Source organism: Zychaea mexicana (genome assembly GCF_025766255.1).
Source record: "Zychaea mexicana strain RSA 1403 chromosome Unknown BDB00scaffold_51, whole genome shotgun sequence".
NCBI lineage: Eukaryota > Fungi > Mucoromycota > Mucoromycetes > Mucorales > Lichtheimiaceae > Zychaea > Zychaea mexicana.
Window position 1 is genome coordinate 76,275 of NW_026516714.1, and position 20,567 is coordinate 96,841.

At 44.1% G+C, this 20,567-nt stretch overlaps 8 protein-coding genes across 8 annotated transcripts; 2 read left to right on the forward strand and 6 right to left on the reverse strand.

The window, feature by feature from the left end:
* Window positions 1-211: 211 nt before the first annotated feature.
* BDB00DRAFT_830007 (uncharacterized protein) lies at window positions 212-3,909 on the reverse strand. Its single transcript, XM_053123993.1, has 2 exons — window positions 482-3,909; window positions 212-399 (listed from the first exon to the last, which is right to left on the reverse strand). Exons 1-2 carry the CDS (start codon window positions 3,836-3,838, stop codon window positions 340-342), a joined length of 3,417 nt encoding a protein of 1,138 aa, XP_052978319.1. The 5' UTR covers window positions 3,839-3,909; the 3' UTR covers window positions 212-339.
* Window positions 3,910-4,056: 147 nt separating this feature from the next.
* On the reverse strand, window positions 4,057-5,315 carry BDB00DRAFT_830012 (uncharacterized protein). Its single transcript, XM_053123994.1, has 6 exons — window positions 5,142-5,315; window positions 4,963-5,065; window positions 4,762-4,871; window positions 4,599-4,689; window positions 4,419-4,523; window positions 4,057-4,342 (listed from the first exon to the last, which is right to left on the reverse strand). The coding sequence occupies exons 1-6, from the start codon at window positions 5,240-5,242 to the stop codon at window positions 4,277-4,279; spliced, it is 576 nt and encodes a 191-aa protein (XP_052978320.1). The 5' UTR covers window positions 5,243-5,315; the 3' UTR covers window positions 4,057-4,276.
* Window positions 5,316-7,754, forward strand: BDB00DRAFT_830013 (uncharacterized protein). The gene is made up of 10 exons (XM_053123995.1): window positions 5,316-5,449; window positions 5,538-5,889; window positions 5,954-6,137; window positions 6,204-6,332; window positions 6,422-6,608; window positions 6,691-6,943; window positions 7,046-7,196; window positions 7,264-7,342; window positions 7,423-7,497; window positions 7,561-7,754. Exons 2-10 carry the CDS (start codon window positions 5,667-5,669, stop codon window positions 7,696-7,698), a joined length of 1,419 nt encoding a protein of 472 aa, XP_052978321.1. The 5' UTR covers window positions 5,316-5,449; window positions 5,538-5,666; the 3' UTR covers window positions 7,699-7,754.
* Window positions 7,668-9,623, reverse strand: BDB00DRAFT_830018 (FAD binding domain-containing protein). Its single transcript, XM_053123996.1, has 4 exons — window positions 9,339-9,623; window positions 8,648-9,257; window positions 7,981-8,572; window positions 7,668-7,913 (listed from the first exon to the last, which is right to left on the reverse strand). Exons 1-4 carry the CDS (start codon window positions 9,542-9,544, stop codon window positions 7,780-7,782), a joined length of 1,542 nt encoding a protein of 513 aa, XP_052978322.1. The 5' UTR covers window positions 9,545-9,623; the 3' UTR covers window positions 7,668-7,779.
* Window positions 9,624-9,866: 243 nt separating this feature from the next.
* Window positions 9,867-10,858, reverse strand: BDB00DRAFT_883582 (uncharacterized protein; the record flags this gene model as incomplete). Its single annotated transcript, XM_053128248.1, has 6 exons — window positions 9,867-10,141; window positions 10,230-10,350; window positions 10,432-10,581; window positions 10,638-10,664; window positions 10,745-10,771; window positions 10,841-10,858. 6 exons carry the CDS (start codon window positions 10,856-10,858, stop codon window positions 9,867-9,869), a joined length of 618 nt encoding a protein of 205 aa, XP_052978323.1.
* Window positions 10,859-11,480: 622 nt separating this feature from the next.
* BDB00DRAFT_911722 (permease family-domain-containing protein) lies at window positions 11,481-14,486 on the reverse strand. The gene is made up of 9 exons (XM_053128668.1): window positions 14,253-14,486; window positions 13,924-14,144; window positions 13,822-13,852; window positions 13,491-13,737; window positions 13,339-13,416; window positions 13,062-13,254; window positions 12,925-12,991; window positions 12,546-12,841; window positions 11,481-12,456 (listed from the first exon to the last, which is right to left on the reverse strand). The coding sequence occupies exons 1-9, from the start codon at window positions 14,400-14,402 to the stop codon at window positions 11,967-11,969; spliced, it is 1,773 nt and encodes a 590-aa protein (XP_052978324.1). The 5' UTR covers window positions 14,403-14,486; the 3' UTR covers window positions 11,481-11,966.
* A 1,681-nt stretch (window positions 14,487-16,167) lies between these two features.
* BDB00DRAFT_873706 (uncharacterized protein) lies at window positions 16,168-17,497 on the reverse strand (the record flags this gene model as incomplete). The annotated part of the gene is made up of 3 exons (XM_053127128.1): window positions 16,168-16,185; window positions 16,283-16,514; window positions 17,283-17,497. 3 exons carry the CDS (start codon window positions 17,495-17,497, stop codon window positions 16,168-16,170), a joined length of 465 nt encoding a protein of 154 aa, XP_052978325.1.
* A 1,001-nt stretch (window positions 17,498-18,498) lies between these two features.
* BDB00DRAFT_459749 (uncharacterized protein) lies at window positions 18,499-20,539 on the forward strand. The gene is made up of 2 exons (XM_053117460.1): window positions 18,499-18,902; window positions 19,007-20,539. The coding sequence occupies exons 1-2, from the start codon at window positions 18,584-18,586 to the stop codon at window positions 20,392-20,394; spliced, it is 1,707 nt and encodes a 568-aa protein (XP_052978326.1). The 5' UTR covers window positions 18,499-18,583; the 3' UTR covers window positions 20,395-20,539.
* The last annotated feature ends 28 nt before the right edge of the window (window positions 20,540-20,567 follow it).

The window sequence follows — 20,567 nt, forward strand, 5'->3', positions numbered from 1 at the left end:
GAACTCTTGACCTGCTTCTTGGGTACATATAGGAGGTATGCATAATGAGAGTTGTTATTACGATAAGAAAACTCAGCGAAAAGCACATACAAAAGATGGTTTCCAGAGGGGAAAAAGGGGAATGGATGCTAGGGACGATGACGATGTACAAGTGGAGAGGAAGAAAGAAAGAACAAAAACACAATGCAATATACAATATGAGTGATGGTAGTGTGTGTGTGTGTGTGTGTGGTAAATAGTTAGTAGTTGTAGCGATGGTGGCGATAAGTAAATGTGTGTGCAAAAAGGTGGGGGTTGGGGCAAGGGGATGAGGAGGAGGAGAAGAAGTTATTTTTCAGGTTAGCTGAACTGACAGGCTTCGGACAAATGATCGCTTGCACCACAATAACGGCATGAATCCTGTTGTTGATGACAATATAAAGGGCCGTTTAGTCCAAGGAGACACATATATACACACACTGTCACCTTTTCTATTCCTTACCTTGCATTCCGAGCTGGAATGGCCAGTTCCACCACAATTGCCGCAACGAACACGGACAGATTTCTGCCACAGTTTTCGGTTGTGGTGATGGTTTGAGCGCATTTCTTCGCGGTAGCCTGCAAACAGGTCCTGGTTTCCAAAGCCAGCCATGATACCAGCACCTGGCGCGGCCGACGATGTCTTGATGGGTGATAACAGAGAGGGTTGTTCATGCTGCTGCTGCTGCTGTTGTTGTAGCTGCAGATTGTTAATTTTGGATTCTAATCCGGCAAAGTGTCGTCGTGATTCCTCCATATCCGTCCGTCTTCGTGCCTCAAAAATTTGCGTCAATTGCTCCTCGCGCTCTCTTGACAACGTCATCATGTCCGTGTACTGTCGAGTCATTAACGCCATCTCTTGTCGCATTGAATTCATTGCGTGTACAAGCTGCCCATTCTCTTGATGCAGATTGTGCACGAGTGCAATCAAATTGTCCGGACTCAAGTCGCGGACCTCGTCAGGTACAGGTATCTGTTGGTACATTTTTGGCTGTTGTTGTTGTTCTGCTGCTGCTGCTGCTGCTGCTGCTGCTGCCAATCCAGGTGGCCGCTGTTGCTGTGGTTGAAGCCAATGATTGTCTGCTAACGGCGTTCCATTGTCAAGCCATCCAGGTCTACCACCACCGTTGGATTTCGGGGTATCCCATCCACCGCCGAGCCCTGGACCCCATCCAGTCGACGTTGTCGTTGTTGTTGAGAGCAGAGGCTTGTTGACGTTCCAACTGTTGCCGCTTCCTTCTCGACTCATTGGGCTCCAAGATCGATTGCCATTGAGGTTGAGTGATGGTGATGATCCTCCAGCTATGCCAGGTGGCGTAAACGTGCCCGGCGTGCTTGCATTGTTCCATCCGCCGTTGTCTGCCGTTGCTTTTGGTGAATCGACAGCGCTTTTGATCGACGCGTTTGCTGGTGCAGGCTGTACCGGCTCGCTTAACATTGGTTCTGTTATCGTCGCGTCTTCTGACTGCACGCTCTCCGACTTTGTTTCGTCTACGTCGTCATTGACAGGACCAAGCAGATTGCCGGCCTCTGCTTCGGCTGCTACAGGATTGACCGGTGATTTTTCAGGCGATGGTGTAGCTTTGCGACTGATGTCCATGGCTTCTTGCGGAGGCTGTGGTTCTTTAGTTGCTTTTATTTTGGGTTGTGATACCTCGGATGCTGCTGCACTTTGTGCATGGGTTGCGACCGGCGCTTTGGTTGCTTCAGTGGCAGGTTTAGAAGAAACCTTGTCGCTGGCCTTCTTTGGTTGCGCGGCAGTGGGTTGTTTCTTTTTCTTTTGTTGCTGCTTTTGTTGTTGCTTCGCAGAAGGCAGCTCAGGGGCTGCGGGTTGCTGCTTCGATAGTTCGGGTGATTTTGGTTTGTCGTCGATCTTTGGTGATGGTGGTTGATCAACTTCAACGGGCGGTGCCAGTGTATCGACATTTACATTACTGCTATCATCGTCAATTGGTGCTTGGGCTGGCGGTCTGGGTGAGGAGCACGCAGAAGGTGCTCTACTGCTTTCGTTCGCAGATACCGATGCGGTGTCACTGACACCAACAGTACTAGATGTTGCACTCGTTGCCGCTGCCTTTTTCTTCTTCTTTTTGTTCTTCTTCTTTTTATTAGAGGGCGTCGTCGGTGCTGGCGACCCTTCCGTCTGGCCACTCATGCCAATTGATTTCAGCAGCGAGTTTTGCCGCTTCAACGCGAGGTTTTCACCCTGTATCCGCATTCCTTCCTTTAGGAAAAGCTTACCAAGCACACCGGCAAGCTCGCGACGCCCTACTTGCACGCCATCTTCAAACTCATTCAACAGCTGCTGCCGTTGCCGCACCAGATCCTTGTGAGACTCTAAAAACCGTTTCACCTCCTTTTCGATCGTTACAGCCTCCATCACCTCGCCTTCCTGCATCAATGCTTCGATGCATACGAGACAGAATTTGCAAAAAAGTGGCTCTGGAAATATCTTTTGCGTCACCTCGTATTTGAAATATTGACGTAACGAGTGGTATCCATTCTCTGCCCGTTTCAGCTTGCGCTTGAAATCCTTTTGGGCCACCTTGTCCAATCTGGCAGACACACTCGTTTTCGTCTCCTCTTTGTACATGTGTAGAACCGCTGCAATGTCCTGCTTGAATTCCTTGACGCGGCCATCCATCTCGCTCTGTATCCGCTTCACTGCCACATCAACGTCATCGGCTGGATGCAATCCACGGAGGGATGCCGAAACTGCTTTGCAGTTTTCCATGTGACGCTCGTCCTGCTGTTCGTGCGACGCCATGCGATCGGCCATCTTTTGGATCGTCGGTACAACCAGATCCCACAGCTTCTGTATAAGTCGACGCAACGCTGCCAGACGCGTGATGGCAAAATCGGTCTGGAACTCTTCTGCACAGTGCGAGAGGCGATCAAAGTACGTCGTCAATGCCGTATCCACTGTCTTGACATCCATCTTTTTCTTTTTAAACTCGGTCGTCTTTTCCTCCCAATAGTCCTGAAACGTCGGCATCTTTTGCTTTTCTGCAAATTGATCCACGCTGTCTTTCGACCGTCTTCCCATCAGGATATTGCGCTCCTTTTCCAACTCTAACAGCCGTTGCAAGAACTCGGTGAGGTGTCGCCACGAATGATCTAATGCGTGCTCCAGATCCTTCATGGCTCCCTTTGTCACCTGATCCAGCTTTTCGTTGTATATCGTCCGATCAATCTCGAGATCCGCTGGTGAGCGCGACTCGGGCCGTGTATGGTTGCATGTTGGTTGAGTATGTGACATTAAAATATCACCCGTGAGATTTTTCAACAAGTGAAAACCTTCTGCAGGCAAGCACAGCGTTTGGCGCTCGATGATGAGTGGATCGAGCAAGTGTGCTGGCTCTTTGGGGTCGTCGGCTAAGGGTATAGCGTCTGGATACGGATTGAATTGAACCGATTCGAATATCGACGGTAGGCCGGATAGGCTGCTAGGCAAAGTCTGCCACAGTGCACACGCTGAAATGATGTCCTCGGTCAATGTTGCATCGCTGCTGGATTCCGATTGTGTTTCCAGGAGTTTTTCGAATCGTTCTGATAATTTGGGCGATCGTTCCTTTTGTTTTGCCGGCGTTGTTCCATTGAGCAGGTTTACTTGATATCTGCCGGCCAAGAGCTTCTCAGGATCATCTTGGCTGACATCTTCCTGCGTTTTGGCGCTCCACACGAAATGCTTCTTGTAGACGTATTGTGACCATTCGCGGCAGTAGAAGCATCGGGTTTCGCTGTCGCAGGCTCTGAAGCGACTCAGCTCTTTGGATATGGCGCTGTGTTCGATCCGCAGAACTTCAATGGGTGTCTCCATGGTCCCTTGCAAGCACTTGTCAAGAAGAAAGAGGACAGCACAAAGAAAAATCTCTTTCTTTCATCATGCGATTGGGTGACTCGCTTACTTTTTGGTTTGTCTGAGAATGAATTAACGTGCCATATGCAAAAACACAGCACTGGCATGGTGGTTCACGTTCATGGTATTGATTCGGACATGACAACAAAAGTATGATGCTTTGTGGCGACTTTTTCGTAGTTTATATCCACAATCAATCCAGACAGATGCAGAACGTTGTTGTGCCTTACCCAGTCATGGCGAGATGATGAGGTTAATAGAAAATTGTATCCATTATATATAGAGTTTGAACAATAAACATATATGATTTACGGTGTGCATGCAAGGATTATGATAGGATGGAAATATTTACATATGGATAAATTAGGGGTGAACGAAAAAGAGCACAAAGGGAATTAATTAGGATATCTGATCGACGACTGCCTCCAATTCCTCCACTGGTATAGATCTTGCAACCCCCATAATCTGCGAAAAACGACTTCAGTACTGTATGAAGACAGCTAATATACATACATATGCGATCAATCCCTTTGCGTTTTACCTCATGATATTGTTTCAGCGTGGTATTCACATCAGTCCTCTTTTTTTCAAGTGTTTCTGTCTTTGCAGCTATCTCGCTCATCAGCCGCTCATTTTCCACTCGTAACTAAGTATGTTGTGTGTTTAATATACACACATATGCATTGCAAGCGAACCAACCCGTAACAATATCGCGACAAACCTTTGCTTCATCTTCACGCAGTTTTGCTAGCGCTTCCATCTTTAGTTTGACGCGTAATGATCGAATGACTTGGTCTGGCTCTGGAACGACTCTGTAGTATAGTACACCATATTAGGCCAAACTCATATTCGCCACAAATAAAATTGTACTGGTTTTGACATACCTTGGTTGAGCTTTTGCGCTTGGATTTTCTTTCTGCTGTCGAATATCTTCTTCCATTTTGTTGAGTTTGTCGATTAACTGTGTGTCAGTTGCAATCATGTCGAATTGTTTCTATCGAGAAGACAGAAATATTAGCACGCGCATAAACTGAAACTAAAAGAACCATCGGTAATATTATTATGGGAAAAAGAAAGGCTCTTACCCACAGATGCGAGCTGCAATACATGACAATTTGATCATGCGAAGATTCCAGCTCTTGTTCGTGACCATCAGCAATTGGTTCAAAGCATTGTTTAAATTCTTGGCTTTATGGGTAAAACGTTTCAAAAGTGTTAATAGAGTAGTCTGCTTTTTATTCATAGTAGGTAAGATAATTGTTACCTAAGTGATTCCACTACTGTGTTGACCATTCTATTGTTGAGCGCATTCAGTTTTTGTGCTCTTTTTCCAAGCACTTGTGAATCTTGTTGCCTTTCGTCCATGTGCGTTTCTATACAATATGGCACCACAAAGAAAAAAAAAGTGGTGCGGGGTTCGTGTTGAGAAAAAGCGCGCGTTCTCTCTTTCTTTGTTGAACCCTATTTTATTGTAAGACGCGGTATGCTCAACCCACGATCTGATTCCGAGACTAAGCGTAAGCTGGACGATTTTGAGGATGAGTGGGAAAGAGAGGCTTCCTCATCGACACGGTATATAACTCGCTTTATACTTTGCCAATGTTCCTGATTGTTTCGGTTGGAAAAAGAAAAAAAACTCAACACTGTATGTGTAAAATAGACCGGAACCACCCAACGAGTTTGCAAAACTTGCCATAATCCTGGATACACAGAATGAGCAGCTAAAGTATGCACAAGTGCTGTCCGTAAGAACAACAGCAACAAGGAAAACACTGATGAACTCGTGTAAATGAGCCCTGAAATACCAACGTATTCACCCCTCTTTTTCTTTTCTTCAAGTAAAACGTGTACGACGTTAGAAGCCAAACTCGCCGCATTAAAAACTTCGTTGCTTGACGTTGACCAGGAACTCAGTGATGAAAACTGCCGAATGGATCGTCAAAGTATCGAATACGACAGATCGCTCTTTGCAACACTAGAACTCGCGCGAAAGATCTTTGCGGAGGATCATGGTAAATTTTTTCATGCAATTCAACAAGTTGTTCAGGTCCACTCGGTTCAAATAATTGTTCTTAGACACAGAACAGCCATCTCTTTGCGGTGATACACATGGTTTCAACGACTACTTGAGTGTTGATAAACGCCTCTACGACAACTTGAGCCACGCACTTTCAAAATTACGCGATCAATTGCCGTTCCTGGAAGCTAATAATAATGCAACGAATGATGCAGGCGATGCTATTGAGAATTTGGTAGCAGAGTATGTCGGTATATTTAAGCAGTTGAAAAATGTTTGCTTCAAATAGTTAACCTCTGCATTTTTTAGTTATATGCGCAATGAACTGTCCCACATCAAAACCAAAGCACAGCAGAAAGGATTAGAAGCGCGAGTTCAGAGTCTTGAAAGGGATCTGAAGAAACTGAAAGGCCTTCCGCAAGTTATCCCGATACTCAAGTACGTATATGCACATGTTATCTGAAATCCACTTGTTTCCATGGATGTCGCTACTTATCAACGCGCATTCTTCGCTTTTATGTGACTAGATCCAGCATTGAGGGATTTGGGGACACTATCAAAAAGGAAGCAGAAGAGCAGCGGAGGATACAACACCGAGATATTGAGCCGTTATTGTCAAAACTCGCTGATGCAACCATCAGAACACCATTGACTATTGCCAAAACGAGTGATGACTACGAGCTGCTACAACATTACTCAGCAAATCTCGATGTTGTAAGTCACGTCATTGGTGAATAGGTGTTAATGGATATGTGTATAATGCTTACATTGCATTTGGGGGGAACAATCTTCACAGCTGCTGGATACTTTAAAGCAACAACGAGCTATGCAAAAGCTTGTTAGCTACGCATACCAAGTCGACAATCACTACCATCAACAACGTATCAGTGTTTTGGATGCCTTGTCGAGTGAAGCTGCTGAAGAAAATGACAATTACAAGCAACTGCAATCATCAATCTCTATGGACAAACGAAAACCATCCCTTTCCTCTGATGCCCAGCTGCGGGATGAAATTATCATTGCTCAGATCGACGATCTGCTATGTCAAGGTAGCCTTTTCTCTCTCTTTTTTTTTGTCCAAGATCAGCGGTTACGATATGGTGCAACTTATTATCTTTTTGATATTAACAACACCATTTCTCCAATGATAGCGAAACTCGACTCTTTACCAGGATTACGAAGGAGATCGTTCCAAGGCTCTTCTATACTTACCAAGCTCAACGCAATATTGCATTACGAGAAGAAATGGACAGAACAGTGGTCAAACAATTTTAACTCTACTTTAGACGCTGCTTGTGCTCTGTAAGTAGAACGAATAATTTTTTTTGGTGGCCTGAAGGAAAGAAACTGATCATTGATTCAATTTTAGCGATGAGTCCAAAGAAGGGTTAATGGATAGCTTATACGAGCATTCTCATACGCGGGACAACCTGAACATGATGCCATCGGTACGTGAGGTCTTTTTCTTCCATGTGCGATATATCGATTCTAACTCAATCTATTTATTTGTATATATATATGTATAAAGTCGTACACGGAACTCCAAAGTGATCTTGAACTTCGCACCCAAGAATTGGAGGACACTTTAGCTGATTTGGAAAACGTAAAGTATTTCAACTCGCAGTGTCACATATTATCAATGATTATTGACAAATTGTGTATATAGGCTACCAAGGTTGATGATAAGTTTCCAAGAAAAAAGCAGCTGTTTTCGACATTCTTCACCGATCCGAATGCATTTGGCGAATTATTACGGTCGTCTCGTCGAGTATCCCAACCACCACCACCACCACCACCTTCTTAACTGTACATGGAGCCACCGATTCAAGAACAATTGTATATAATATTCACATACTTAGCGTAGATAATCATGTATTTTATTCTTTTAATTTTCACTAGCATATAAAGAAGCACTACGGCCAGCTGTTCTTCCATAAACCACACATTCCAAAAGCGAGTTTCCAGCCAATCTGTTACGGCCATGAACGCCGCTCGTTACTTCACCAGCAGCAAAGAGACCTTGTGGAAGGAATCGTTCTTAGTCGAAACGTAGTATTAAACACACAAAAGATACCCCTTCACATACCTGGTATGGGATTGTTAGTTTTAGAGGACATCACAGCGGCTTCGCTGTTGATAGCAAGTCCACCCATCGTGTAGTGCACACATGGGGTAATGATGCCGACCCAATAGGTACCGTCAGAAGTGATGGGGTTTGGAAACACAGTTTTGCCAAAAGCATCCGGAGCTGCTTTGACAGAGGTATCATTTTTGCGCTCCACAACGTGCATGTCATAGCGTGTGAATTCGTCCTTGAGCTGTGTTGGATCCACTTGGATGTATGCTGCCACCTCGTCCAATCCGTTGCACTGGACAAAGAGGCCCTTTTTCGCGTAAAACGAGGCCGTTGCTTTACCAAACTGCTCAATCATAGGCTCGGTCAGCACCAGATAACAGGAGGCATAATCTGGCGGTAAATGACCCCTGCCACGGCTGTTGGCTTCAAAGATCGACTTTGTCAGCACATCACGTCTGGACAGTTCGTCTGCAAACCGGTGTCCATCAGCATTCAGCATCACTGCACCGTAAGCACGTAAAGCTTCGGGCGCCAGAAACTTTGAGCCTGAATTTGGATTGTTTGGGTCCACAAAACCACTTGGATGCACTTGGATGTGTTCCTAAAGAGCAAATTTTCCCATCACGCATGTTAGCGGAAGTGCTCCCAAGACAGCGATATTCTTGTTGTTTTTTACCATATCTTTTGTCGCAGCACCAGCAGCCAAACCCAGCCGCACACCGTCACCGTTGGCCCATGGTCCATTCGTCGTGGCAGTGTTGAGAAGCTGGGGTGCATATTCACTTAGTAAGGTCTTGGTCCCCTCGGGCTGCTGCAACTCCTGTGTCTGTCCTGCAAATCCCCCACTTGTGAGCACGACCGCAGACACATCCAAATCCAGTGTCTCTCCTTCCTTGACAAGTCGCACGCGTTTCTCCTCTGGATAGATATTGGCCACACGAGTGCTGGTCCACACTTGCACGTTGCTCAGCTGGGCGATTCGGTCTTTCAACGCAGTGATGGTCCGGAACCCGACTGGGACAGGTCTGCCATCCGGTGCTGGAGGGCATCGATGGGTACGTGGATGCGTATGACCACCGCATTGAGAGACAACTCCCAGATCCAAGGTCGGGTCTTGCAACTTGAGCCATGCCAGAGCTTCTTCGCTTTCATGCACAAGCTTATGCACGAGGTCTGGATTGGACAGCCCGCCGCCTGACGCGAGGGTATCTCTTTCGAACGCGTCAAGCGAATCGCCCGGTTCGGTCATGGCATTGATTCCAGACGTTGCTTTTGCAGAATTACCACTGATATAATTGCGTTTTGTTGTATTATCAACCGGCGATTAGTGATCAATGTGGCTTTCTCTCCAAGTTTATTTTTTTTACCCAATATTGGCTTCCTTGTCTACAAGAATGACTTTAACAGAAGGTTCCAGTGTCGCTGCTTCGACCGTAGCAGATAATCCTGCCAAACCGCCACCAATAATAAGAATAGGTAAGGTCTCGTTTCCCATGTCGTCTGAGTAGTAGGTGCTGTAGTAGTGGTAGAGAAGGATGGATATAAGGAGCAGTAAAAAAGAAACAAAGCGCATGAATTTCCAAATCCAAAAAGGGCGGTTTTTAGGGAAGAAGAAAAAAAAAAGTCATTCGATAACCGCGCTCGATTTTCCCGAGCGACTCGGGTGGTGTCGATTGCCCTGGGGTCTCACCACATTTTTTTTTTATTTTAGAACAGCACATGATCCAAACAACAACCAACAGGAGCCAGTGAACTATGTAGTTTATCTTACATTATCTACACTAGTAAACTTTATTGATACTGTATCTGTTGCAGAGCGGGGTATAGCATTTCTATGTTACATGTTTTATGGTAAAATAACTTACGGGGATGCTCTCTCTCTCTCTTTCTCTCTTTTACATTTCTTCTTCCCATACGCGTTCATCCAGGTTCTTTGTCCATCCATGACGTAGTTTCGATAGGAACTGATCCTTTTCAACATAACGTTTTCGTAACCAAGCAGCCAGCTGCTCATCGTTGTCAGGCAAGTCCTTGACAGCAAACCGTTTTACGTTGACGTGAAAGTCATACTCGTCGCCCAGCTCTCGTACATGCAGGCGTACCATATCTGGTGCAATATTGAACTCTTCTAAATTCCCTTTGAGTCGATGGCAATATGCAATCGTGAAATCTAATACACACACTTGGTTAAATTGCTTGTTTTGGGGGGTTTTTTTTGTCCATCAACCCTTCTGTTGTCCATATATCGAGCTACTTACCATACACATATTGTACATGAGAGCCTCTGAATGCATTGACACAGGTCACAAATCCGCGTGTGCGAGGCAAGAGGACATTATGCATGATGCTGTAACCTTGCTGAGCTGCATATATTTGGCTCTAACAGCCGTCGTTATAACATCGTTGTCAGTTTTGTGTATTCCACAATCGACGCAAGTTTTGCCTTCTTTGTACACCAACCTCCTTTAATTTTTGATGTGTGAAGCGTGTGCCTTCGGCAAAACTCATGATCCACACCGGAGTCTCCAGCCGCTTGATGTTGGAAAAGGTAGCTTCGATCCTACGCTGATCGCGCGTCCAATCTCTTTGAACAAACAAAAAATCCGCCAACTTGAAGTAAATTAGATCCGACTGCCTAGTCACAACCATGTATTTGAAGAACTTACCCACATGCCCCAGCCAAAGAACGGCAGCTACACAAAACAAAGAACGTCAATGTTTTTAGTCCCACATGCTACGCGCACATCCATTCTTCCTTATAGGGATCGCTTACCCATTTGAGCGAATCCTTGACAAAATACTAAGCAAATCTCGATTAATTCATACAAAAACTACTAAATGACATTCGTCTCCCTTCTCTCAAACCTACTTTACAGTTGCTAAGCATGTTTCGGCGAATAGCAACAGAATGCAAAAGATAGAAATCGGTCCATGACCGATGGTTGCTTATGACGATCGCAGACTCGCTATGCGGGATCACATCACCAGAAAAAGTAATACGAGCTTTTTGTCGTTTCTATAACATAGATCTTTGTTTTTAACCATCATACCATCATTACCTAATATGACGTTACTTGAAAAAAGCAGTGGTGTGTGTATAGTGGCAGTGTTACCTCAAATATATGCTATTTTTTTAAGAGTTTATTAAACGGCGTTTCTGTCAAAAAGCGTCTCTCTGCCTCTTTTTACTCTCTCTCTCTCTCTCTCTCTTACCTGCATGATTCCCCAAACGGTGCCGACGAGAGACGAATTTATCCGTACAAGTAATCGTTCCGAAAATGGTCTCAGCAGGAATGAAGAGACTTGGACTACTTGCAGCGTGCCTGCCATGCTATATAATAATGGATACATGTACACATGGAGAGAATGAATATTATTGCCACCAATAGAACGCAGCGATCGTGCAAGTGAATTACCCAAACAGAAAAACTACAGCAGACACGGCGTTGATCGCCTCGGAGACAGACCGGATCGGACTCATGGGGGGAGGAGGAGGAGAATTGTGGGGCAAGTGTTGTCGAGAGGGAAAAAAGCAGCGACACGGACAGAACTCCAAATATTTACCCGATACATGCTACGACTTGCAGTTGGCGGGTATAGATCATTTGGACAACTACGCCAACAAAGAATAAGTAACAATTTGTTTGTTCCAGTTATCTTACTTCCCACTCAATGTACGTTACAACTTTTTAGTTAGCATCGATACGTTATGGTCATAGCAGCTAATTATTAGGGAACAAACGTTTTACATTTCAGAAAACTCGGCAGTATGTGGATCAATGCAGCTATGTAGCTATATTATCCGCTCACAGCCGTCCGTGAAAATCAATGTTTTGTCAAGCAACAAAGTGGACTACCCATTAGCAAAGGTTGATAAGATGCGTGAATTTCATGCAGTTCCATTTATTGAATATTAGTGATGAAAGAAATATATCATATGAGTTGAAAATAGACGTATTGGTGATGTATGATCTACTATAGTTAATTAAATAATATTAAACAGAAGTCTTTTCATTGAGGATCTCGGGCGCTGGATGACCACCAGCACCACCGTTGGTGGTAACGACTTCAGGATAGCCTTCATCGTCCTTCAAATTGCTATTACTGGATTTGGATGAAGCATCGTTATCTTCGTCATCACTAAATTCATGCTCGTCCTCATGCCAGTTGAACGGCTTTCCACGTATCTTGGCAATCAAGTAGCGCATGTAAATCGGTAGGAACGGCTGGCCACGAATCACTTCCCAATAGGGCTCACGCTGCGAGTAGTCTGGCTTGAGTCTTCCAAACGTAATCTTGTCCATGACCCATACAAACGTGTTAATGACAATGTAAGCGATAACGCCGCCGACGACACCATAAGCAATTGAATAAGTGAATGGCATAACGGCAATGGTGATAAAAGCAGGAATAGAATCCCCAGGGTAGTCCCAGTTGATGTTGCGTGCACTTGAAGTCATCATACTGCCCACAATGACGAGCGCGCTATTATTTAAAGTAGCATGTTAGCTTAGAATACTTACTATTTTCGAGACAAAAAACTTGAGCAAAAAAAAAATAAAAGGATATCGTACCCGCCACAAGCCCAAGGGGGGAAAGATGCAAAGATGGGCGAAAAGAAAATGGAGATAAAAAAGCCAAAACCAATTGTGATGGCCGTGATACCCGTGCGGCCACCTTCAGCAATACCAGCACCGGACTCGACGTAAGCGGTGACAGGCGAGCAGCCGAAGCAAGCGCCAACGATAATGGAAATGGCGTCTGTCAAGAATGCCATGGATGAGCGTTCAAAATCGCCGTGCTTATCCATGTAGCCACCATATTTAGCCATCGAGTACAATGTGCCAGTCGTATCCAAGATATCGACATACTGCATAAATATACGAGCTGTTAGCATATGATGGCAGTACAAAACGTTCGAGAGAGCACTGGAAGTCTTTTCTTTTTTCATACCAAAAAGGTGATTAATGCGACCCAGGTGTCACCGGTGGATAAATCAAATTCAAATTGGGCCAGGATCCTGTTGTTATGCAGAAACGAGTTAGCATTCATAAAATGATCTGACAGCATTATATCTTGCAATACTTTACCGATCAAGAGGCTGAAGTTTTACAACTTGCTTAAAGTAGTCAAACATGTTTTGACCCTGAGGAGTGTATGGGAAAAGAGTTACTTCGCTAACGCGAGGCCATGAGGTAATGGCAATAAAGATGATACCGAGCAACAAGGCACCTCGCACACGGTAGAGTAACAAGATGGACATCACAAGCAAGCCCAAGATACCTATATAAGCAGCATTTTTGTATCTGTTAAAACAGGTTTTTTTGACTCGTAAATTTTTAGTAGTCTGTGATGTCAGATAATTACCCATCCACAAAGTCGGTGATTCCATCGTGCCCCCTAAACACGCGCCAGTCTCATCTTTCATATCGGCAGGGCAACCACCTATACAATAAGACATGGTATTAGCATTTACTGTTCAACCGGTCACATGTAAAAGAGCATATATATTATCTTACCGAGTGTGACAAGTGTTGCTGAATCTGGAGCCACAAGACCAATGCCTTCTGAGGTTTGCAAGCCCACAAAGCATAAAAAGAGACCAATGCCTACACCCATGCCCAGTTTTATACTCATAGGAATGATACGTGCGAGCCATTGCCGGACACCCAAGATTGTGAGGAGTAGAAAGATAAAGCCTTCAATGAATACTGCACCCATGGCAACCTTGTATGAAATGTTGCCGGTGCCATGGTAACCAACAACCTACAGGAATGTACGCATGTATGAACGGGTAAGCAAGCGACGAAACAGTCGATACCGTGTATGTGTTATTGAAAAATAATGTACCGTGTACGTGAAGTAAGCATTCAAGCCCATACTATTGAAAAATTTAAACAATTCGGTTAAGTCCCCCTTGTTCCTGGCATAGCAGAAAGACAAAATCGTTACCCAGGAGCCAAACCAAGAGGGAGGTTGGCCAAAATACCAAAGAGAACACAAGCGATCGTACAGGTGATAGCGGTACCAGCAATGAGTTGAACTCGGAATTCATTGACACAAAGCGCGTATTCAGTATTAAGGTCACAAACAGGATCATCAGGAGTCGATTCGCACACGCAAGTTCCACCACTGTCACTGAGGATGGCAGCATTCACTGAAATGATATATGCCTTATTATTCCACATATATATATATTTGAGAGAGTAAGTATGAAGCGATCTTATCTAGCCCATCGAGAATACATAAACACTGTGTGGTCATTGATGAACGAGACGTACCATAGCGAAAAATGTCGTGAGGCCAGCACGAATCTCGGTTAGAAATTTAGTATTCTTGCGTTCACGGCGAGCACCTGAACCCGCGAGCTGGAAATATCGACCAGCACGAGAATGGGCCACATAATCGTTGATCTTTTCAGCCCAAGCCATTTGTTTTGGACAAAAAGGAGAGAATATCACCAGCTAATGAAAGGACACGAAATATAAAAAAATATATAAAAAAAAAGAAGAAAGTTCCACAATAAAGTTGAGTGAACAAGTAATCGGCCTTTGTATATATATACACGCTTATATCGATTCAGCGAATTCTTCAACCTTGATCTACTCTGGGTTTCCCTTTTTAAGCTAACTGGTGCAACAGGAATACAAAATGATAAGGGAAAATACTCGCGATTTTCCTTTTCGATCCAAGAGAACTCGGTGCGCCTTTTGTTTTATAGCCAACACAATCTCTATCACACCAAGGCTTTTAAAATACTTCACAGCTGCCCACACTCACAGCAACGTTATCAAAGATAAGTGGAAAGTCCCTTCTCAGATAGTACTATCGAGAAAAATGAAAGAAAAGTCCAAATCCACTAATATTTTATTAGCTTGGCTCAATATGTGCGATGACTCTTTGAGTTTGGTATAAAGGTTCTTTTTGTTAATGGACTTTTGGGTCAATGCTACAACGTACGTTAAAAAAAAGCCACCAGACAAAAAAAAATATAAAGTGCTTGATACGTTATTCCATTTGGGCCCCTGTTATCTTTTTGCTTCCGTAGCTTCCTCACGTTCGCTTTCTATAAAAGTACACATTGCGTGACCTTGCTACGTTACAATCAGACCTGATCATATGCAATTGCTGCCGTGCTGCACTTTGTTATCCCATTATCATTTCGTTATACACTGTATAATTGTGTCTAAGCATATTTTATTGCAGTAAAGAAATTGAAGAGATCTCAATATTGCTAGAGACATTTTTCCATTGTTTATGAATTTTATTTTCCTTTCAGAAAACCTCAAGCTTACATTACACAACTGTCCCGTGTCAATGCTGAATACGTCGGATCAAAAATTTGGCGTTTGATCCACTCCGCTGTTTAAAAAAAAGAGAAGAGACGGGCTTGGTCACTTACCAAGCTTCACAGCAAAATATCACATCTTTGAAGAAAATTTAACACAACCTATTTGCAAAGCAGTATATCGGATTTTGATTCCTTGAATTTCAACTTGTCCAAAGGATGGACACGCGTTAGTTTTAGGCTCAACATAATGCGTGAGTTTTTGTGTCCAGATATTTTGCATACAGTCCAACAACGTCGAGTGCACTGCATATCTCATGGGCATACGCTTGTTTATAAGTAGCAAGAGTTTCTGAGAGCTTTATTCTTTGAGGCACAAAATATTTGTGAATTTGAAAAATGAAGATATCCGGAAATCGTAATGTAAATTTACGAGAGAGGCGAAAGAAGTACAGTAGCAGCATCAACTTGTATAGTATCTTTTGCATGACCGCTGTATGGTGCGTTCACCTTCTAACCGTCAATTGATTTTTGTTTCAATCTGATTTCTAAGCACTGCATCATATCTGGTTGTCGACTGAGCCTGTCGTGGTATTGGTGTGGGGGTCTGCTGCACGCATTTATTTTTTTGGGACAGTGAAATTTCCGTCTGGTGCACGCGTCCTTTTTCGCTAGCCTTTGCTTTCGACTTAGTGGCAACTTTCAATTACAAGGTAGAGGTAGACGGGTAGGAAACGTAGACTAATATATTCGTATCGAAGTTGTTTGCCGGCCCAACCAATTTGGGAAAAACCGGGGGCTTTTCAGTTCAGTAACGAAAGCAAAACGTGTCAATAAGGCATTTTGAAGCACGCTTGAGTGTATAGCTGCTTTTCGGAAACGTTGGAGCTGAGGTAACAACTTGACGGCTATAAGGTGGACGCATCCTACATATGTAGCACCACTTTCTAATAGACAACCGTAATCTCGACGCACATATTCTTGCTGGACTATGGTATCTATTATATGACCCAAATCTGGAACCTCGTCCTCGTGTTCCGGGTTTTCGGGGATAGCGTCAACCGTCAAGAAGATCCCACCAAGTAGAATTTTCTTGACACGAGCAGCTGGAATAGCCCTTGACCCATCTTTCATGATTGCGACAAGCCATGAAAATGCTGCCCACACGCCACACGAACTCCCACCATTGCTAGGGATATATATCGGCTTCAGTGTCGACACAATAAGAGGCCAGTTTGCTGCATACGGTCGTTTCCTGACAATTACAAACGATATAACTCGGCTGGAAGCAGACTGCACATCCATTCATAGTGCTTGTTGATGGATTCTACCAAACTTCTCAGGTTTTTTTTAGACAAGCTGAGCATGTTGCACAGAATTTATGGACGATGAAACGATTGATGTCTCTTGATGATACGTCAACAAGGAGTCATCCCCAAACACCTTGCAAACACTGAGCTCTAGCCATTGTATAATGCGTATCAGGATGGTGGTACGTAGTAGATACTTTCGCAGCTGGTACCATTCTATTCTGGTTTCATTTACTGGCTTGTTGACTAGCAGTGAGCGAAGGCTCGTTGTAATCTGTCAATTTTAAATGCTGTAGCGGGGATGAAGTAACGCTGCTGCTGCTGAGAGTTTAATGTGCAACATATCGCTGACGTGGGCGAAGAACGTCAATGTGTTCACCAGAACGTCAATGTGTTCACCATTATGTGACTACGCTTGCCCCCCTTTGAACCTCGACCATTGTAGATGAAAGTCTGTAGGGCATCATCAAGCATATCTACTCTACTGCAGTCTACTGATACACTAAGTCAAGCGCATGCGTAGGCAATAAATGAAGAAACAACGGATAATATCTTTATTTGCGCGCAGCACAAGGCTAGATTTCACAAAGGGTTTATTTTGTATAGCAAATACAGTATTGAAGAGAGAGAGAGAGTGTGTGTGACTGTGTGTGTGTTTGTGTATTGGACAGAGAGCTATACACAAGGAACATGAGCGAGGGTACACAGCTCACGAATCGAAGAGGGCTGACAGAAAATAGTCTTCGTCTGTCACGTTCTCGCCTCCGTGTTGTTGTTGTTGTTGTTGTTGTTGTTGTTGTGATTGTGCTTGCGGCAGCGGCGGCGGCAGCCTCGCCTCCACGGTCACTTTCGTGACATGGCCGTTGAGATTTATCTTGAGCTGTTTAATCACAGTGTGGTCTACAGTGACCTTGATTGTTGCCTTCATAGTCTTGACAGAAAGAGCGGGAATTGGCAAAGGAGCGAAAAGAAAAGAGATGGAAAGAGCAAAGTTAATTGGAAAAAACCAGAATCATTGTTGTTTTCAGAGTTACACAGGAACAAAACTCATGCACTGGCGTTATATACACACACAATCTCTCTCTCTCTCGGAAGGGTACTCTTGCCCATTTTCCGTGCAATCCGACAAGGGACAAACTTCCAAAACTTTGCAGTGACCGAAGTTAAAAGAAATAGGAAAAGTGTGGGTAGTGTACATGTGCCTGGAATGTCTGCAGCGTGAGGGGGGGGTACTGTCGGTGCGAAGCACTGTGAAAGGCATTGCCTTGTAAAAACGGGCGACCCAATTTGAACAGTTTGGCAGCAGGCAAGCAGGAGCAAAGGTTGTTCAGAAATAACAACAACAGGATCGAGAAAAACTGTATTCAGCAAGAGCCTCCCAAGCAATACAGGTGGAGCGCCGTTTGATGTGAATGTCTTGGCTAAAAGTGCTTTTCAGCGCGACTTGTGTTTATTTTCGTAAAGGAAGCACGGACGAGGTTTTTAACGAGTGTGGGATCAGACGCGTAATATTTACTTCTTTGAATAAACGCGAAAACATGCATTGCTAAAGGTCGGTTAAAAAAAACTCATTGATTGCTGTACCATACCAGCTGTTCGTTCCGGCAGCAACCGTTGATGTGTAAAGTTGTTATCCTCCACGACGACATGAGTTTTTACCTATCATCATTATTGCTTGATGCCACCTCTTTTTCTTGGCACCAAGAGCATGCTGTACAATAGCTACTTTCCACATTATTTTAACACGTTTGGGAGTGTCTGCTTCCGCACCAAGCGGTATTGGTTTGAAAGAGTCCATCAAAAAAAGAATTTATTCACATGATCGTGGCGGCATGATCGCTGTACCACACCAGTTTGCTCTGTAACACAGTATGCACTGGGTGATCGAGTTTGTATGAAACTTGCATTACAAAGCAACGCCCCCTTTGTGGTCAATTATCCCTTCTTATTCTTATAACATAAATACTGCTACTCACAAACGGTGTCTATATAAAAAAAATCATCACTCATCCCCATGTCACGACTAGTAACTCTCCCTCCGGAAGTTCTGGACAGCATTTTCCGTTACTTTTCGGTTCGAGATCGCTGGCAATTCAGTGCAGTTTGTCATTCGTGGCGATCAGTAATGATGCATTGGCATGGAATGTGGGAGCAGCTTTTGACGAGCGATTATAAAAGCCTTGCTACGATGACTGTTGCTGCCCTTTCACTTTACAAAGACTATGTCAATGGCGCGTTTGTCAAGCGCGTATGGGCAAACGTGCATAGTGAATACAATTTACCAGCCATCATTGATTTCCTCAAAGGCCAAAAATGCAACACGATTGTTGAAGGTGACATACGAAGATGATTATTCGATTATTTTTCTTGTCCTGAAACAGGCTCTCTCAACTTTTAAATCGTTGACCGATAACAAATAATGCTCCCTTATACTTAGTGGGAATTTCAGCACCCTACATGGCGAAATCGTCCTTTTTACAGCTCGCTGAATTTTGTGCCCGAACGCTGACAAGATTGTCTTTCACATTCAGCAGCAGCGACACTAACCACTACAACCCGTCTCCAGACGACATTCTTCACCATTGCCAGAGCCTGAAGTCGCTGTACTACACAGGGCCGGTACACAGTATACGTCAATGGAAAACTTTATCGTCGTCGTCAAGCGCTTTGAAGAAGCACAAACACTTGGTTGATCTTGCGTTGAATCTATCCAACAGTGACGGTAGCTTTGAGGCAAGACGTATATTAGCAATGACGCCACACATCCAACGGTTGCGATTGGGCTTACGCAACATTAAACACACTTCTGCTACGCTTATTCCGGGAATTCTGCGCCGACACTGTCGCGAACTCGTGACTCTTGTTCTACATTCACACAGCAACGACACCATCGATTCTGCTTCGCTCAGCATGGATCGACGGACCGTAGCAAGCTCAGGCTTAGAAAACCTCGTGTTCCACGATTCATTTGACCAGTATTGTGACACTCGACAAGTGGTCCAGTTGCTTGCCATAGAATATTGCCAAAGTTTGTACTCTTTGGATATAAAATGTGGTTATAGACCATACAGCAAACAGTCCACCATGGAGCGACTGTCATCGGTCATATTCCCCTGTCTCTGCCGATTTATACTCAATGATCGCGTTGAGAGCGTGCTAAAAACAAGGCCCACCGAATCGCATCGAGGAATGTCGCGTTTTCTCGCATACTCAGTACCCAATCTGACACATCTTGATCTGACGTGTTTTGAAGGCGGAATGGAGCTCGCATCGTTTGCAACCAATGCAAAACGTCTACACACTTTGAACTTGTCTCAATGCACGGGGATCGATTCGCAACAGCTCACCGCTTTCTTTACAGCCCTATCCAGACAAGACGATAAGAGGACAAGACCAACAAAATTGGTCAGCATCAAGTTTTGTAACATGCCAAGCGTGTCCACAGAGGTGCTGTTATCTATGGCGTCGTCCCCGTTGGGATGTGGCCTGAAGGAGCTGACCATTGACCATTGCGAAAACGTGACCCTGGACGATATCGATCGATTTCTAGACACCATCGTCATCTCAGGTCGCCGTCATTTCATGATACACAAGCTCAACATAAATCTCGTCTATTACAATGATGATGACCCACAAGAAGCCCCCCATCCATTTCCTGATCGAGATAAAGTCAACAAGATGCTCAGAAACCTCGATTCTCGAGCCATGGAATGGACATTTTCGCTGACTCGTTATTTTGAATTGTCAATGGGCATGGAACGCCATGATCATATGCTATATAGAAAACGACTACTGTGCGATAGCCAAGACCTGTCACTTGTATAACATTTTCAAGTGTACATATAATGATAACTGTTAAATTTATGATGTTATTTTTTGTCCTAAAAATGTATAATATGATATCGTTGCATTTGTAAGAAAGATTTTGTGTGAACATTGAAAAGTACGACAAGAAAACGACGAATACTCGGAACAGATTGACGACAAAACATACTAAA

Bases quoted from the DNA above. Each gene is read 5' to 3' on its own strand.
- BDB00DRAFT_830012 (XM_053123994.1), bottom strand. From the start codon at position 5,242: ATGGACGAAAGGCAACAAGATTCACAAGTGCTTGGAAAAAGAGCACAA. The intron at 4,872-4,962 runs GTAAGAGCCTTT...TCTTCTCGATAG, and splicing joins ATTGCAGCTCGCATCTGTGG to AAACAATTCGACATGATTGC. The intron at 4,343-4,418 runs GTAAAACGCAAA...CGTTTTTCGCAG, and splicing joins CGCTGAAACAATATCATGAG to ATTATGGGGGTTGCAAGATC.
- BDB00DRAFT_830013 (XM_053123995.1), top strand. From the start codon at position 5,667: ATGAGCCCTGAAATACCAACGTATTCACCCCTCTTTTTCTTTTCTTCA. The intron at 6,944-7,045 runs GTAGCCTTTTCT...CTCCAATGATAG, and splicing joins CGACGATCTGCTATGTCAAG to CGAAACTCGACTCTTTACCA. The intron at 7,498-7,560 runs GTAAAGTATTTC...TTGTGTATATAG, and splicing joins CTTTAGCTGATTTGGAAAAC to GCTACCAAGGTTGATGATAA.
- BDB00DRAFT_830007 (XM_053123993.1), bottom strand. From the start codon at position 3,838: ATGGAGACACCCATTGAAGTTCTGCGGATCGAACACAGCGCCATATCC. The intron at 400-481 runs GTAAGGAATAGA...CATCAACAACAG, and splicing joins ATTCCAGCTCGGAATGCAAG to GATTCATGCCGTTATTGTGG.
- BDB00DRAFT_459749 (XM_053117460.1), top strand. From the start codon at position 18,584: ATGTCACGACTAGTAACTCTCCCTCCGGAAGTTCTGGACAGCATTTTC. The intron at 18,903-19,006 runs GTGACATACGAA...CCTTATACTTAG, and splicing joins ATGCAACACGATTGTTGAAG to TGGGAATTTCAGCACCCTAC.
- BDB00DRAFT_911722 (XM_053128668.1), bottom strand. From the start codon at position 14,402: ATGGCTTGGGCTGAAAAGATCAACGATTATGTGGCCCATTCTCGTGCT. The intron at 13,738-13,821 runs GTACATTATTTT...ACATTCCTGTAG, and splicing joins ATGCTTACTTCACGTACACG to GTTGTTGGTTACCATGGCAC. The intron at 13,255-13,338 runs GTAATTATCTGA...CTGCTTATATAG, and splicing joins ATCACCGACTTTGTGGATGG to GTATCTTGGGCTTGCTTGTG.
- BDB00DRAFT_830018 (XM_053123996.1), bottom strand. From the start codon at position 9,544: ATGCGCTTTGTTTCTTTTTTACTGCTCCTTATATCCATCCTTCTCTAC. The intron at 8,573-8,647 runs GTAAAAAACAAC...TTTGCTCTTTAG, and splicing joins GTGCTGCGACAAAAGATATG to GAACACATCCAAGTGCATCC. The intron at 7,914-7,980 runs GTATGTGAAGGG...TCCTTCCACAAG, and splicing joins AACTAACAATCCCATACCAG to GTCTCTTTGCTGCTGGTGAA.